At 39.3% G+C, this 18935-nt stretch overlaps 1 protein-coding gene across 1 annotated transcript in view; it reads left to right on the forward strand.

Annotated features, from left to right (window-relative positions):
* Window positions 1-18935, forward strand: part of sema4f (sema domain, immunoglobulin domain (Ig), transmembrane domain (TM) and short cytoplasmic domain, (semaphorin) 4F) — a 92295-nt gene that overhangs the window by 56801 nt on the left and 16559 nt on the right. The window contains exons 2-3 of the mRNA XM_037676715.1: window positions 16363-16508; window positions 18790-18849. Of these exons, the coding sequence (XP_037532643.1) occupies window positions 16363-16508; window positions 18790-18849 (206 nt within the window). The remainder of the gene's footprint in view (window positions 1-16362; window positions 16509-18789; window positions 18850-18935) is intronic.

Raw genomic sequence — 18935 nt, forward strand, 5'->3', positions numbered from 1 at the left:
GGGCTTAATTTGCATTCCAGCATTGAATGGTTTACAAATTAAGCCCCGTTACTTGATATGACTACTGCTGTTATGGTTCTGTTCAGTTTTATGCAAAGAGTTTTCTGTAATAATCTGAAAAAGTGGTGATACATTTATTATCTTCATTAAGTGAATAGGTAAAGTTTTAAAGTTGTTTTTGATACTGTTAATTTTCTCAAAACTGTAATTTTTTGAAGTTGATATAAATTTTATTTGTTAATTTAGTGAGGATTGAATGAAAAATACCCTATGTTTAAAATGATAAAAATTGTATTAACACTATTAAAGAACAGGTCTTTGACAGGCTCTGCCCCTGTCTGTTTTCTTTATATTTATTTGTGTTCCCCGCTCTGCTCTTTATACTTTTGTTATTCTGCTCTTTGTGTGATTTCTGTTCCTATGTATCTGATTGTGTTGTCACTTTCCACTCACTCCTCAGTCTTTATCATTCACACCTGTCCCTCTTCAGCCACCTGCCCAGGTGCTCTCATTACTCCCTCTCCCTCTGTCTTATAAAAAGCCTTTCTCTCCTCCACTCCTCGTCTGGTCATTGTTCTGTTCTGCACAGACTTCTCAGTCCTCCTCTGCCCGTCCTGCGTCCGTCAGTCCGTCCATCCGTCCGTCTGATGATTTTGCTCTGTATTTAGCTGAAGTAGGATTTTGTGCTGCCCTGTCAGCCGTTTGTTTTTGTTGTTTAAATAAATCCTTTTATTTAAACTCCTGCCTTCGCTTGCCTGCCTGCAAATGGGTCTAAAACACGAGGATTGTGACAGTCTTAAGTATTCATATTACACAAATATTTCTATTGCATTAAAGAGACAAATTGAAGAAAGTTATTTAATAAATGTGAAGGTTATGAGGGGGCCCTTGAAACTTCTTCTCCCCTGTAAGGGGTTCCTGAACCCAAAATGTTTGAGTACCCCTGGTCTACTCAACAAATCTAAGTATAAATATGTACCGTCTCATCAACAACGCAGAACTCCTCAATCCAAAATGGCTTTTCCGTGACTCTTGTTGTTGTTGACCCATTTATAGTCACTAGTTGCTTAAACATTTTTCTAAATAAGAACACATTATTGTCAGTTTGAGGAAAAAATTGTGGAGCTTCTTGATTTATGAAAAGTTTTTGACAGGTCTTTCTTTAAAAACTGCTCATCAGCAACAATGAGGCACATGGGACTAAACGTTTTGCCAATATTGCAAAGTGTTTTAAAGACACAACGGAGGTCAGACGTTCCTGGACAGAAGCTTCATTTTGACCAGGTGCTAATTCACGACCATGGGGTTTGCCTCCGACTTCACAGAGAACAAGGTGCTTCATTGTAGGTGAACACAGTTCTGCTGTTCTGCTGCTGCAGATGTTTGGTCTGCTCTACCGCTTTCTGGCTTCGGAGACGAATATTTTCTCCTTGTTTAGACTGAATCTAGTATCCAGAAACCTAAACACAGAGGCGGGTGAGCACCTTTGTTTAAAACTCATCACTGTATGCTTTCCAGATTCATCTCATGATGATTCAGTTCTTTAATAAAATAAAATAAATAAATAAATCTTTATAGTCCTGTTGAACAAATCTTCAAGCTGAGATCCTGTGGATGTTTTTAGTTATCACCGGACGATCCTTTTGAAACTTCCAGAAAGTAATTATTACGTAATTCTACAACTTATTAACTTTTGAAGCCAACCTAATTCAAAATGACCACCACAGCCAACTGACCGTGGGAAACACAATATAAATTTACCATTTAGTCAGTTTTACAGACATTGTGCTAAAATTTGTTGCTGTTGTAAATTAGTTATTCACATTAGTGCTACTTTTTGTATGACCTGCCTTGGTTAATGCTTGAGCATCAGTTGGAGATGAGCCTGTTTGTCTGTTAGCAAAATATCCCATGAGCTACTGGATGGAGTTTAATGAAATTTTCAGAAAAATCAACTGGACGCACATCTACAACAGATAAACTTTTGGGAGTCAAACCAATACAAGATGGCTGACACAGCTTATCAAACCTACACATAAATGGATCTATCTCTGTGATTTTGACATATATTGAGCTAAAATTTGATGTGGTAGTAGCTGAGAGTTAGTCACAACACATGTTTATGTTGTTGCGTGAGATTTGACATAGCTTTATTCTCAAGGTTTGACCAAAATTCATTCAACTTTTATGTACACAGGTTAGTCTCATTGAGTCACGATGACTCATTTATAAGAGAGACCAGTTTTAGACAGACAACAATAACCTACAGTAAAATGCAATTAAAGTAAAATTAGTGTTATAAAAACAAATCAAGGTGCCATATAAAACAAGGTAAAAAACTAAAAACAAGAACATATTTGCTTTGATGTTTCTATTGACCTTATCAAATGTTTAAATCCCCCTAAAGAAATTAGGACAGCTTCAGTTCCTGTTGCAAGGTATTCCAGGTTACAGGAACAGAGTAGGAAAAGGCCTTTGTGCCAAGTTCAGTCCGCGCTGAAGGAACACAGGTAATGAAGGTCTGAGAGTGCACGCTGTAACTGCACCGACGACGTGGCATGTGGGAGGAGATATAAGAAGGTAGCAGACCAAGGAGGGATTTATAGATGAAAATGAACCAGTGTGAGAGCCTACTGTACGTGTAGATAATGATGACCAACTGACCAAGGAGAACAGGGTGCAGTGATGGGTACAGTTTAGTTACAACCAGTTATGAATCTTAGTATGCCATGGTAGACAGCATCCAACATCTGCAAGGAGCTGGCAGGAGCATTCATGTAAATATCATCACCATAATCAGTGGCCAGTAGGAAAGTAGCAGCTACAAGGCTTTTTCTGGCATTCAGAGTTAAGCAAGACATGAAGCTGGAAAACTTTGGCAACTGTGTTAGCTTGACAATGAACAATTGTATCATCAGCATAGAGATGCAAGGATGCATCAGGAATGTTTTGACCTACATTACTTGTATAAATAGTAAAAAAAAGAGTGGGTCCTAAATATGAGCCTTGTGGCACACTATTAGTAACAAAATGGCCACAGGTATGTCATTTCTCAACTTGAGATGTTCTTAGTCTTAAACTCTGGCTTTTAAGACAGACAGCAATATCCATCATTTCAAGGAATGCTCATCATTTAATTTTATCTCAGTTCAGTGTTCAGTAATTGTTATAAATACTTAATAATACACTGTGCACTTTGCTTTAATTGTGCATCAACATGCCGGTATTATTTGGTAGTAGTTTTTCTCTCTGTAAGAAAATTAAAAATCTCAAATGTTTGAACGTGATGACTCATTGTTACAGAAGTGGAGTTTCTCGTTCACACAGGGTTTTATTTACGCACACTTCTGAATGCTGCCAGCAACCAGCTTCTAAATCAACACGCATGCTAATCCTGCAGGGCACGGGCGAATATAGGGCAAGCCTGATTAGTAGTGCTACCGCTTATCACCCACAGCCAGGACGAGAGGGGAAGGGGGGGTGGGAGGCTGCGAACAGGAAGGTGAAGACGAGGGAACTGAAGGAATGGCATTATGGAGTCGTTTAAATTCATCCGAATATAAACACACAATTGCATCGCATCCCATCAGGAAAAGGGAATAACAGAAACAAACACATGAAGAAGAGGAAGAGTGGCAGAGCAGTGACTGATAAAATGTGCCATCAGCGCCTTCTTCTCTTCATCTTCACCTCTTCTTTAATTTGTCTGATGCGTTAACATCCTCATGTTTTCTTTTGATTTCCTCATTTCTCCTCTCAACCTTCTCCCCTCACGGTTCGTAATCCTCCACTTCTCTCTCTGGACCTGAGCGATGTGTGTGTGTGTTGCTGCTCCTTTTTAAGCAGAATCTCAAAGGAGAGGCCAACGCTGAGTATCAGGGTCATTTAGCTCATTTGATGTCTTCACTTCTGAGTGGAGAGGAGGAAGGCCTGAGTGGAAGCAGGCACCAGTCTTTCAAGTGTGGCACATATTAGCAAAGGCTTTATGAGCCGTGACTAATGGCTTCTTCCGTGGCTCAAACATGTTTTGGCTTTTTGTTGCATCACTGCAGAAGGATGGAAGTGAACGGGTTGCTTTTACGTTGCAGGAGGAAGTGCGAGGTGTGTTCACCTGAAATGTGAGCCTAAGGTTTGCAAACTAAAAGGTCATAAAATCTTCTTAATGTGGGAGCAACAACTTAGCGGAAAAATATAAACCCTCTTGAATATACAACATACAGCACATCCGGAAAATATTCACAGCGCTTCACTTTTTCCATATTTTATGTTACAGCCTTATTCCAAATTGTATTAAATGAATCTTTTTTCTCAAAATTCTGCACACAATAATACCCCATTATGAGAACGTGGTCTGAGAGTCCTTCAGGTGCCTTTTGGCAAACCCCAGATGGGCTGCCATGTTCCTTTTTATTTAGGAGTGTCTTTCGTCTGGCCACTCTACCATACATCAACATCTTCTCTGTAGCAGGACCAAGACTTTGGAACGAGTTACCTTTGCTTGTCAGACTGGCCCCCTCCCTCTCGGTTTTAAAATCCCATTTAAAAACTCACTACTATTCAGTAGCTTTCAACACCAGAGGATCTGTGTTTTGAACCTGTACGCTCCACACTGGTTTGTCATCTTATTTATTATCTGCATTGTTTTTATGTCTATATTTTTGATTTACTTCATTTTGTACATTGCTTCGTGTGTCGTCTGTTGTTCTGTCTGTACAGCACTTTGGCTGGCCTTGTAGCTGTTTTAAGTGCTCTATAAATAAAATGGTATGGTATACAGGCCTGATTGCTGCAGAGATGGTTGTCCTTCTGGGAGGTTCTCCTCTCTCCACATAAGAAAGCTGGAGCTGTGGGTTCTGAATAAACCCTGCACCAGTGAGGTCACAGCTCGTAGTTGTCAAAAACCTGTTTCCTATTGATTACAGATTTTATTGGATTTTCTCTTTAGGTTTATTCAGAACCCAAATGGATAATTTCTCCTCAGTTACTGTGGTAACTAACCAGTAGTTCTTGATTAGTTCCTCTTCATTTACAAGGTAACTAACCAGCAGCCCCCTAATAAGGCTTGGCTGTGTGTTCCCCAGTAAGTACTGGTTAACTACCCATTAGCTCCTGATTTGTTCCTGAATTGTTCCTGAGGCGCTCCCTGTGTAGCTTATTGTAAAGTATCCTGATGCATGCTCAATAATCCAGGTAGAAAAATCTAAAAAAGTTAAGTCTGGTCCTCTGGACATTCAAAAAACAAAAACAAACAAAACAAAAAAAAAAAAAAAAAAAAGAAGAAACGTTTCGTCTGTCATCCGAAAGACTTCTTGAGTCTGAGGTGCTGTATTCAGCTCAGTCTTATAAATAGCACCTTCTCGTAGTGAATCAACCAGTTTGCTGCTGACAACCAAAACCAGCTGCTCACATGATCAAGGAGGATCATCAGCCCTAATGATGGCTCGTTAGCACCCTGATGGCTGTTTGCTATTCACAGCGGGCTGAGTGATACTAGCAATAACAACTGTCAGCAGCAAACTGGTTGATCCACTAAGAGAAGGTGCTCATCAGCACATCAGACTCGAAGTCTTTCAGATGAAAAGTTTCTACTTTTTTTGTTTTATTTTGTTTTTTGAATGTCCAAAGGACCAGACTTAACTTTTTCAACTTATTGTAAAGTGTTACCATCTATTTCAAACTCTTTGGGGTGTTTTGCTTCTAATCTGGAAACTTTCTTAATTTAGAAAACAAAATGGCCTCAAGAATCAAAAACAATGTCCAGCTGCCTTTGATTCAACCAGCTGCTCTTAGCACAATTATCATGCTACCTGTGTTATTGTTATTATTAATTTATATCTACTGAAATGTATATTTTTGGGTGTGCAGAGCAACGGGCAGCGGTAGCGGTTAGTGCCACGGTCTTGTAATCCTGAGGCTGCAGGTTCGGTGTATCGATGTAAAACTATTGCTAAATTTTTCATGAAAGTTCGCTCACTGTTGCGACCCCTGAAGAAGGGAGGGGTCTAAAGAAAAACAACAACAACTGGTGCATAGAGCACAAATGCTTGATAACTGGAAGATAAAAGCCAACAATTCATGTTAGTCCTTTGTGATGCTATGATATTGCAACAATCTTCGATATATTTCGCAGCTCTAATGTACATTAATGTTAGCTTAAATGTCAGCCTGCTGGTGTGTCTGCACTCAGTCTGCTAAAAGCTTCTTGTAGTCCCTAAACATCCCAACTAGTTTTGCTGAATTGTTCAATTTAGACATAGCTGCAGCTGCAAAAATATAAAATGGCCCTGAGTGGCTGGTGGTGGTGTAAAGGTGCAGCCTGTGGCGTTGTGATGATTGTGCAGCTGTGTCGTGTCACCGAGTGTGTTTTCAGAAGCTCTGGGGGGCATGTGCGCCTGCCTCCATCTTTCCTCTCCATCCCGTCAGTTTTGATTGACAGACGAAGGAGGGAGGTGTATAATTTATCACTTGTCTCTTGGTTCCACAATGCCCCGCAGACAGACACCAAGGTTGGTCCCTCAGAGCAGCAGTCGGTTTATTAAAATCTTAATGGACACCCCCGCCTCCCCCCCCCCCCCCCCCACACACACTGTTGGTATCCCTCCCGAGAAGTCTCTGTGTCATGTTTAATGGATGGATAAAGAATGAATGATTCATGGCAGGGGGGAGAATTTTGTATTTTAAAACTACTTATTCATTTAGACCCACGCCAGTCGCTTTTTGCTTTAGATGTGTATTTAAACATACTTAATGAAAAAATAAATCCCTAATTATGGCTTTCTTATTTCTGTTTTGTACCTTCTGACAGGAGTGAATGCAGGAAATAAATCGCTGCCTCACTCACAGATAAAGCTGCTCTCATAGACGGAGCATATTTTCTTGGTTTAAAAGATTTTATTGTTATCAATCATTACCTCTACTTTCATGCATACACATGTGATTTGTTAGACATTATCATCCCTGTGGAATAGTAAAACAAAATGTTGCATTTCTTTAGTGGACTGTTTTCTACACATACTACCACTTTGGAACTACTTTTTTTTTTATCTTTGGGACAAAGTGATTTAGCAGTTTGGGGGAGTATTTGAGATAATGAGCATCGATAATTATGCAGAAATATAGAATATATAATAGTTTGGCAGCTCATTAAGCATTAACGCTATTAAGATCCTGTTTTTCATTCCATTCAACTAGGTCCGCACTCAGGCTGCTAATTCAGGAAAATCTGCTCTGACTTTTGGTATTCGTGCAATTTTAACTTTTTGAAATGTTTAGCTTTTTCAGGCTATTTTTTTTCTTGTTGATACTGAATTGGGCTCCCTTCAAACTCCCCGTGCTCTTTACCATCTTTAACTGCTCTCTTTAGCTTTTCTTTTGGTTTGGCTTTTTGTGCTTCTTTCTGCTCATTTGCTTTTGTGTTTTCTTTCTTTTTTCTTCATCAACTTTGTAGTTATTTTCGGGTAATTTTAACTTCTATCCCACTGCTTTTTAGTTGTGTGTGTTCTTTCAGTTTCTTTCTACTAATTTGAGTGTTTTGTGCTTTTTCAGCAAAACTTCAGCTATTTTTTTTTTACACTTTTTGAGCTATATATTTGGGGACCAAGATGGTGTAGAAGTAGGGCAGCTGACCTGCAACCAGAAAGCCACAGGCTCAACTCTCTGCCATGCCCACATGCTATGGTGCCCCGGAGCAAGTCACCCAATCCCTAATTGCTCCCCGGGTGCCTACATATCTACCTGCTGCTCCACCTGGGTGCATCCCATGTGTGATGGGTCAATTGCAGAAAACTAATTTTGCCATTGTATGATAACATACAATGATGACAACACATAACACTTTACATTTTAACTTTTATACTGTTAATATGAGATTTTTTTCTGCTTTTTTTCTCTTAATTTGATCTTACTTTTGTGTATTTAGTTCTCCCTTTATGGTACTCCTTTAAGAATCTTTTTTTATACTTTTCAGCTATTAGTGTATTTCAAATAAGATTTAGCTTGTCTAGCAGCTTTCATCAAATTTATTCAGCAATAAGCATTCACACTTCGAATAAAAGGCCGAGGGTTAGGGTTATTAGGAAACAAGATGTGGCCACAGAGACACTTCAGTGGTTGAGTCTATGAGTCTCCATCCATTAAATTCTTATTTCATTAATCTTCTTTATTCCAAATGGTGCTGCATAGATCTGAAAGATTATCACTTATAAATAAAACCCTGTCCAGCTGCTGCTTGTTGAAACGTGTCACTTTGTTAATGTCACCAGCACGTGTGTGGCCACACAAACACACAGGTGAACATATGAATGGAGGAAGAGGAGTGGCTCAGACGAGAGGTGAGACTTGACCTGCAGGCTTCTGTCGGCAGAGGAAGTGCATTTATTCAGCCTGCGGAGCGTCCTCTGTCAGCTCTGATTTATTCACAAAGCTCTCCGGGCACAATGCTGCAAATGTCACAGTGCAGGTAATTTTAAAATGCAGGAATTAAAGCAGAACAAAGGTGGCATGTTTCTTGCAGAGTAATGACTTTTTGTTTAGGTTTAGAGGTGTGACTGTGTGCAACAAGGGCAGATGGTGCAGCTCTAGGAATCATCTCTCTACATTAGGGCACCCAGCAGGCGGCGGCATCATGTTCAAGTGTGTGCGTGCACAAGTGTGTGTGTCCTACACAGCCTGTGAGGACCAGTTCACAAGGACGTAGCTTCAAATCTCGCCCTTGGCTCGTGTCACTGATGTTCACATCTACTTTGCAAGAATACATGAGTTGTCACAATGAACTGAGAGTTAGGTCACAACATAGTGTTTAGAGATACATGCAGCTAAAGTGCATTGCAGAAAAATTTGCGATAATTGCATTTTATCCAAATATGATTAAAAAAAATCCACTTATTTATGGGTCCCTTAAGTGAAATGTCAGAAGTATAATCCTAATGAATGCTTTGAAGAACTTATCTAAGCAGTACCAATGACTAACGATGATTTAGAGCGAAAATGTCTATGGTGGCACGGTGGATCAGTTGGTAGAGCTGTTGCCTCTCAGCAAGAAGGTCGCTGTATCAAATTCCAGTCCGAGACCATTCTGGTTAGAGTTTGCTTGTTCTCTCTGTGCATGTGTGGGTTTTCTCCAGGTACTCCAGTTTCCTCCCACAGACCAAAAACATGCATCTTAGGCTGATTAGTAACTCTAGATTGTCCCTAGGTGAGAGAGAGAGAGAGAGAGAGAGAGAGAGAGTGAATGTTGTCTCATTTGTCTCTACGTGTCTTTGTGTTGGACTGGAGACCTTTCCAGGGTGTCACCTGCCTCTCGCACAGTGACTGCTGGACATGGACATCAGTGACCCCCATGACCTGAAAAGGAAGAATTGGGTAAAAGATAATGGATGAATGTCTTTGTTTGCTACCATCTCTGTGCACTAGCAAAGTTATTTTTTGTTTTGTTCCCGTTGGGGAATCCATCCATCATCCATTATCTTTTACCCGCTTCTTCCATTTTGGGTCACAGGGGTCGCCGGTGCCCATGTCCAGCGATCACTGTGCGAGGGGACCTGCTCGCTGAGAGGCAGCAGCTCTACCAGTTGCGCCACCATGCTGCCTCAGTTGGGGAATCTTGATAACCAAGTATGGACTGGAGTTTTCTTTTCCCAACATCGTCAAGATATCCTCATTAGAATGTGCTAAACATAGGATTTTCATTGATTTTTCAGTGGTTAACCCAATTAGTAAGATAGTCAAGACAAATTTCTGGAACCGCTCATGATATCAGGATAATCTGGAATCAAAATGGAAAAATGTGCTTTGTTAGTTTTGACTAAATCTGGCTAAATCCTGGGTTTGACGTGACGGGTCACATATATGTGGACATAAGTTCAAAACAGGATGTGACATAGGCTGCTGAATGACACTGTATCAATGTAACAGAAAGAGAAATGGATAGAAAATTAACGGAGTGACAAAAGGGGAAAACATGTAAAAAGAAGTAGAGGACAAATAATTCTCGTAATTTGTTTGTATCATTTTAATAACAGACTGAAGAAAGTGTTCAGCAGCTTTGGTCATAAAACTGGATGAAGAACAGCACGTTCCTCAAACGTTTAATCAGACATTTTATTGTACTGCTCCACATCTCCTTCCTGACAGTAGCTGATTTACAGGAAGTGTGTCCGGCCCCCCTCTGCGGGCAAATAAGAGCCACTCTTGTGGTTTGACAGCCCGGAGGTCTGTAGTCAAACAGATGGCTCCTCAGTGAACGAGGACTGACATTCATGTGAAATGTTACGGGAAACAGACAGACTAACTGGATGATGGACTGTGGATGGAGGAGAGAGGAGCGACAATGTCTGTGATTGGGTTTCAGACAGACGTCACAGTGTTGGCATCTTTTTTTCCTTTCACAGAACACAAGTGGACAGACACATGGACAGATGGCCTCTAAAGTGGAAAACCATGTCAATGCTGAGTGCTGCTGGTCAGAAATATCCTGATGTGGCGCTTTGAGGCTCACCCACTGTAACCTTAACAAAGGATGATTGCACTCGTTTTAGATGACAGCAGCTAAATTCATGTTCCTTTGAAACCCATTCAAGCCATAATAAATGGGCTCTTCCAATATTTTTTTCTTGTAATTTTACGAAATGCATGGAGTTGTAACTCATCTTTACTTAGCCAGTTGTCTTCTTTTGGCAATCAAATCAATGTCCTTTTTTAAATTTAGTTTTGTAACAATACTTTCCCCTTTAAATGTGTTTTATATTCTCAGCTGGACTTGCAGAAAAATACAGGCTGTGTCATCATTATACTTTTCTTTGAAACTATGAATAAAAGACACTGATGAACAAGGCCAGGCTGATTCTGGCAGATCCTGATCACCCTCTCCATGGTGAGTTCAGGTTGCTTCCATCTAGATGCAGGTGCCTGCTGCCCAGATGTAGGACAAACATTCTGAAAAACTCATTCATCCCTGTAGCGATCAGGTTTCTCAACGAACAGTGATGATTTCATGTATTATTTTAATGTCTCAATGTCCTGTTTATTATGGATGTTTTATGTGCCTACTGACTGTGAAACAAATTGCCCCTCGGGGATAGTAAAGATTCTTGAACTTATTTGTCTCAGCTCTTATTTTTTTCTGAATGTTTGTAGCACTCTTTCAAACTAAGCTTGAAAATTTAAACCAAAGACCCAAAACACAGCTCCAGTTACACAACAGCATTGACCTGATATTACACAATAACCTGGTTAGTCCTGCTCCATAGTGGGACAACAGTTCTTATTACCCTCAGTGAGCTGTTAAAATTGTGTTTGAAAGCATCATGTATCTTACAGCAAGCTTGTGTTGGAAAATTTAAAATACTGACAGTCAGGAGTGAGTATCCAGTCAACATTCTATATAACCTACATAATGGATGTCACGTTTCTGATGGTTAGATGTCGAACCCAAATGCAAGCAGATCACGGAGACTCTGATATTTATAATAAGAAGTAATTTATTAAAGGAAACAAAAGGCTGACGGGGCAGCAAACTTACCTGATGCTGGGAAGACGGAGGGAAGACGGAACATGGAGCTTGACAGGGAAATGTCCAGACAATGAGGAACACAGAGACGTAGATTTAAATAGGGACGTTAATGACAGACAAATGACAACACCTGGGAAGAACAACAGGTGGCGGAGGCAGGAGCTGATTACACGAGAAAGAAACACCGAGGAGCAAGAACGAACACAAGAAGGAGACACACGCTAGAAGACACAGATCCTCCCTCACAATGGGTTCTTTTGGACCAAAAACTGCCAATCAAACGACAGAGCAGTTATAATGATCTGCATGTTTGCCTTGCTGGGGGATTGCTGTGATTAAGACAGAAGTTCAGGGCGGCCATGTTACTTAGAGCAGAAACACAGTTGTTCCTATGTTTTGCTTCCATAGCCACAGTTAATACTTTGTACTTAATCCTATTTGAAAATCAAGAAAAATAAACAAAGTCTGAGTAATTTCTCACCAGGAGTTTGATCCAGTTTGTGTGTCCTTGTGGGATAAAATATTCAGATGTTGATAGCAGCAGGATTCCTTGCAGTTTTTTCCACAAAACAATCATTTGTGGGGTTTTTTTCTTTTCTTTTCTGCTCGTGGGCTGACTCACAGGATTTGTTGTTTTTATGGCTTTTTTTAAATGGAAAGTGTAGCAGTGTCACAAATATCTGTGCTGTACTTGCTTGTCTGCTGAGGGGTTTGGTTGATCCTAGCAGGCCACAGATTACTTCTTCTTCTTTTTTTGGCTTTTCCCTCTTCAGGGGTCACCACAGCAAGCCATCCTTCTCCATCTCACTCTCTCCTCTGCATCCTCTGTCCTCACTCCAGCTACCTCCATGTCTTTTTCCAACTTATTTCCTCTTTGGCCTTCCTCTTTGTCTTTTTCCTGGCAGCTGCATTTCTAACATCCTTCTACCAATATACCCATTGTCCTTCCTCTGGACATGTCCAAACCATCTGTCGGGCCTCTTTAACTTTATCTCCCTGTTATTGATGATTTCATTCCTAATCTTATCCATTCTTGTCACTCCTAAGGAGAACCTCAACATCTTCATTTCTGCCACTTCCAAGATGCCACAGTTTATGTTACGCCAAAAAATATGAACAGGATATGTCTCCAACCTAATGTTCATTACAATCACCATCAACAGCAACAGAGGACACTGTAGTTCTGAGTCTTTGGTTTATTTTCTAAAAACAAAGCTTTTAAAAACACTGCAAACATTCAGAAGAAACAGAACAAGGTGAAGAATCATCATCAGTCTACTTTGTGCTGCACTTGCTCAAAGAAGAGCAACAAGTAAGACAGTTCTACTTTAGCCGTGACAACCGTTTTATTGTGGCCACTGCAAGAGCGTTCAGTTTGGCCAACCATTTTACATTTATGCATGGACCATTCACATCTACTTACATCACTTAGGAGTCTCCATTGGGCTACTCGAGCGGGAGCTAAAAAAAGACCCAATAAACATAGTTAAAAGGACTGAATGGCCGTAGTACCAGCAGTGCGAAACACAAAGCAGGATTGTGTATTGGTACAATATAGTGGTTGTTGGGTTGACAACAGTAAATCAAGATCTCTATTTAAAAAAAGAACATAATTTATTAACAGGAGTAATGTCACACAGTTAAAATGCTGTGAATTACATTTGGCACCAAAAATAGACTGTAAGATCATCGCCAACAGAGCTCTTCTTTCTTCTTTTTTTACTTCTTCCTATTTTCCATCTTTTCTGAGTTTCATAATAAGAACATCTGAGGACACCATAAATTACATAATATGTTTAAATGGAAGATAGGGAATGGTGTGTACTACTTAATGACATTATAATAAATACTCACTGGATAAGTTGATTAAAAGGCTGAAATAATTATATATATTTTTATTTCAGTTGATATTCTTTTAATACTTTAGCTCTGTTTCTTTTATTATTTATGTCTAACAACTTTAGTTAAACATAAATGATTTATATGCACAAACCCTAAGCAGAGTTTCCTTGTTTTTCAGTTTAATCAAATGTTTTCATTAGTAACAACAAAGTCCATTCTCAGTAATCCAGGATTGCAATCAAACATTTTTCAGTCGGGTCATCTGGACAGTTTCTTTTTTTTTGTGCTGAAACGTTTCGCCTTCGATCCAGAAGGCTTCGTCAGTCAAGGAAACACACAACAAAACTGATTCTTCCCCCAACCGCTTACTCCAAAGTGATTGTATACCTGGATTATTGAGCATGGACTTTGTTGTTTTCAACCAGTTTGACACGACTGTCAACAATGAAGAGGGCCGGCAATGGAGGAGGGGGCATACCAAAGAGACCATCTTATCACAAACAAAACTGGTTTGTTTCACTTTGGAGTAAGCTGTTGGGGGAAGAATCAGTTTTGTGTTGTGTGTTTTTCCTTGACTGATGAAGCCTTCCGGATCGAAGGCGAAACATTTCAGCACAAAAAAGAAACTGTCCAGATGACCTGACTGAAAAATGTTGGGTTTTCATTAGTAAATGTTTCCATGTGTGTAAATGTGATGCTTAACACAGCATTATATTTAAAGTCTCGTCTGCACTGTGTTCAAACGTGGGTGTGGGTCATGTTAGTGACATTACTAGTGTGTGATGTCTGTTTGAGGTTAAATTATACTTCATGTTTGTCAGATTAGCTTCAGTATTTAATCCTGTTTAATATGTCACCTGTGGATGATGGTTTTTTTTGTGTGTGTCAAACTTGTGTGTTTTGATAGACTTGCTTCAGCGTCTTTGGAAATGAGAGTGTGTTTGTGAATATTCTGTTCTGCCTTCAAGCACATCGGGTCTTTTTCATGAGCTTCTCAAAAGACCAGAGTTTTAATATAAAAAAACAAAAAACAAAAAAAAAAAAACAACAATAAGCTGATAATGTAACAAAGTCAGGTTCTCCGGACAGATACTTCTTGTAACGTTTCGTCTTTTATCCAAAAGACTTCTTCAGTCTGAGGAGCTGCAACAAACTCAGTCTTATAAATAGCACCTTCTCATAGTGGATCAAGCAATTTGTTGTTGACAGCCAAAACTAATTGTTCACATGCAAAAGGAGGACCATCAGCATTAGTGCCCTGATGGCTGCTTGCTATTCACAGAGGGCGATACTCACAATAACATCATTGTAAGAGGGGGACAGTTGGACACGGAGGCCTCCGCCCCTGTTTAATAAGTTTAACATTGCTAGTATCACTCAGACCTCTGTGAATAACAAGCAGCCATCAGGGCACTAGTGATCGGTCATTAGGCTGATGGTCCTCCTTTATCATGTGAACAGCTAGTTCTGGATGTCACCAGCAAACTTGTTGATCCACGAAGAGAAGGGATTGAGTTTACTGCAGCTCCTCAGACTGACAAAGTCTTTTAGATAAAAGATGAAACGTTTCAACAACAAGAATCCATCCAGAGGATCTGACTTTGTTACATTTTTTAATCTGAATTATTGAGCATGTATCAAAAATAGTAAGCTGATAAACATTTTTCATTTTAACACTACAACACATGATTTTAAAGTCTCGGAGCTCCAATAGATGTTGAGCAAACATCTGGACTTTTTTTTCCTCTCAGCTGTTTGGGCATAAATGCACACACACAAAACATACAATGCTTTGTTGTAGAGAGGAAAGAGTAGGCGGGAGCAGGTCTGAGTGAGCGAGCAAACAAGAGCCAGAACTGGATTCAAAAGCTTCAAGGATTTGATTCATGTGATACTTTTCAGCAGAGTAGACGAATATAGCTGATATTGTGTATTATGTAAAGACGAATCTATTGTTTACTGTACGTTACGATGCCGCATTATTCAGCTTGTTTTATTTCTCCCACAGGAGGGACATTTAATTTTGATTATGGGTGCAGTATACAAAATAGATGCAAACAATCCAGAGGGATGCTTCAAACCAGCTCAGCATCATGAACTGACATGCGGACACAATGGCAAAGAGAGAATAGAATAAAGAAATGTTACAAATTCAGAGGTGATTAGTTGTTCTGGGGTTCTGGTTATTTTAAAGGTCAGAGGGTTTGCTTTCATCTTCCCCTTCTTTGAAACTATTGCTGCCCGTATGATTAATGGTTCACATTTACACAGGTAAAGGAGGAAGTAAACTCCAGTCTGTTTCATTTGGTCGGACGTGGGCAACATTTTTTTCCAAACGGCCAGATCAAGACATTTAAAGCAATCAAAGGGCCGCATAGAGAATTGGAAAATACATTTTCTTTATGACAAATAATCTAGAAGACCTTTTTCTTATTGTAGCAGTTAGCTTTATAAAACAAGTCTTTCCAAAACCCTTTATGAATATAAGACGTACTCTGTAAACTGGCTCTTGTGACAATATTCCAGTATTACAAATGTTAGCGTAGCATGTTATACATGTTAGCACAACTATGCAAAACAAACTTATATGTTTGTGTTTCTAAGTCTTTAAGGTTCAGTCTAGTTCTGGAAATGCAATGACTTAAAAATGTTTTTTGAAAAGTTTTGCATAAGATGTTGAATTAAACGGATGAAACATCTCCGCAATAAAATAAATCGTCCAGATGACCTGACTGAACATTGTTGGATTTTTAACTGGATTATTGAGCTTGAACTTTGATGTTTAATTACAATTTCCTTAATTCTTGTTGATAAATTGCTTATTTTTGGTTTGTTTGTTTTAAATCAGTCTTTATTTAAAAAGTTGATTTTTGAAGGCCTGCTTGAGATTGTCCAAGGGCCACTTTTGGCCCTCGAGCCTTAAGTTGCTCACATCTGCACTTGATGCATATTTAAATCCTATGATCTACAGCAGAACAAAAACTCATAAAATCTTTTCTTTTGGTTTGCAGACACCATCCTGGGTCAAGAGATATTTAAGGGCGTGACCAACTTCAGCACCTTCCAACTGGACCGGTCATCAGGGATGCTGTTCCTTGGCGCCAGAGACGCCATACTAGCCATAGACACCAACAACCTGAACCAGCAACCCAAAAAGGTGATGAATATGTGTCAAATATTGTGTCTGTTTGTGATCTATGAGCACAAAACCTAATCCTTGCAGTGACATATTTGTATTTCCGTAAAGATAAAAGCTTAAACATGATCTGATTTCCCCAGTAGATTAAAAATAAGTGTGACCGAATTGAAAATGTTTAATAATTTGTTTCTGAGCACACCCAAGTTGGGGTTGTGAAACTCTGGTGGTGGGATTTAAGGGGAGATCTACAGAAATCAAATAATTTAAATAATGTCTGCCAGTAGAATTCAAGGATTCAAAGAAAATTTGTTATTTAAAAAAAAATTAGATATGAAACTGATTATTACAGGCCTCGGTGAGTAAACATTAGTAGTAAATAATAGCAAACTACACAAAAAAGGAAAGCTCAAACAGATAAAAACACAGATATTGAACAGTTAAAACTACATTATAATATAATAAAAGTAGAAGCAGATGGTAGTTCTTTTAATTTTTAGTATTATCAGTAAGTGAAGTGCACAACAAAGACTTCATTGAGACTCTGTGGGCAGTTCAGACGTCTGATGGAACCAGAGGAGAAAATGTTACTAACAAGTTTAAACAGTGATTTTAAATGCATTATATCAAGGCTGTTAAAAGTACCAGAACACTGATGTCCATACAGAACCTAAGTCTTGTTTCATGAACTATTATGGTGCGAATTTTCAGTAATTAAGGAAGTTGGATTCCTAACAAGTTCAACTGAATGCAGCTCATTTATTTTTATCCTTGAAGATGCATTCTTAAAAATAATAATAAATAATAATAATAAAAAAAGGAAGATCTAAAACTTTGTTGACCAGTATGTTTTGTGGACAGATTAAACCAATTTAGAGCTTTTTAATAAAATATGTGAAGGATCTTCTAAACCTGCATTCCAGTATAAGAAACTAATTTAATCTGTTAAGCATGGGAGTGGTAGTGTCATGGTTTGCTTTGCTGCATTTGAGCCAGAATGATACGGTATCAGTGATGGACAGCATGTTATGTTATCAGCAAATTCTAATTTTAAAAAGACTTATTATTTATGTGTGACATGAAGCTAAAGAAAAAAAGTGCATATACGGTATTTGGTGTCAAACCTAACCTTAGTGAGAAATTAGTTTTTTTTGTTGTTGTTTTGTTTATTTTTTCTTCTTACGGCTGCTCCCTTTCTTAGTGGTTGCCATAGTGAACTAAATCACATGAAGACTTGGCTTTAAAAAAAAAACTGCCGGATGCCCTTCCTGACACAACCACAGACCACCGAGCTACCACAGCCCTCTGTGTGGAGCAGAGAGCTTCTGTCTATGGTGCCCAGGGGAGCAGATGGTGGGGGTTAAGGGCCTTGCTAAAGGGCCCAGAGTGGGGGAATTGAGGGTGGAGGCAGGTGTGGGTGTTTCATCTTTCCTTTTCACATTTTGATGTTGCTGGTCTGGGGAGTTGACTTTCTGATCACAGACCCACATTCTCTAACCTCTGCTCCACCACCCCCCCGTTTATGACCATTTTTACATTGTGTTTTTGTATTGTGGCTGAGAACATCTTTCCCTCCTGCCATGACGACTGGCTGCTCTGTTGTCTCCCAAAACACTCTTATCTCGACCTGGAGACCGACTTGCGGTGCTTCCCTGATGCCCATGAACCATATCCGTGAGCTTTTGTGAGTTGGGACTGCTGCTGGCTTCTGGATGAATGAATGCCCACTGAACTCGACTGAACTGTTAATGTAATAAAAGTCAATAGAAGACCACATTTGGGGTTCATCCTGTGACATATTCTCCATGCACATGTATTTATGTATGTGACCTGTCCTGAATGCTGCCCTTGCAAGTTAAAGCCGGTTAAAAATCTTCACCTTCTGTGAATTGTGGGTCTTTTGAGTAAACAACATTAGTGAACGTGAATTTTCCCCAGTAGTCACGGAGAGAAAGAAAAACACTTGCAGGGAGCAGTTGATAATAAAACTAAGGGTGAAGTTGATTTACCGATGAGTCAGCAGGAAAAATAAATGTTCAGGGACAATTAAAGTCACACAAGGGGGTCCCACCAGACCTGAAGAGAAAAGCTTTGGGCACTTTTGTCTCTTACACGTACAGTTTGTATGATCGCTTGCCTCTATAGAATAAACACTTGTACTGTTTTTGACTGGTTTGTTTAAATGGGTCAGCTCTTTTTCTATTTCACAGATTCAAGAGTAAAAATAAATAAATTAGAATGATGGAAGATGAATAATTTTAACTCTAACACAGATTATGGTCTTTCCCTGTTCTGTTTTCAGATAGTCTGGGAGGTGCCAGAGGAGAAAAGAAACTCTTGTTTGGGGAAGGGAAAGACAGAGGTGAGAATCTTTGGTACAGTATATATACCTGTGTGTGTGTATATATATATATATATATATATATATATATATATATATATATATAT

The sequence above is a fragment of the Nematolebias whitei genome, chromosome 1 (genome assembly GCF_014905685.2).
Source record: "Nematolebias whitei isolate Nwh7 chromosome 1, NemWhi1, whole genome shotgun sequence".
Taxonomy (NCBI): Eukaryota; Metazoa; Chordata; class Actinopteri; order Cyprinodontiformes; family Rivulidae; genus Nematolebias; species Nematolebias whitei.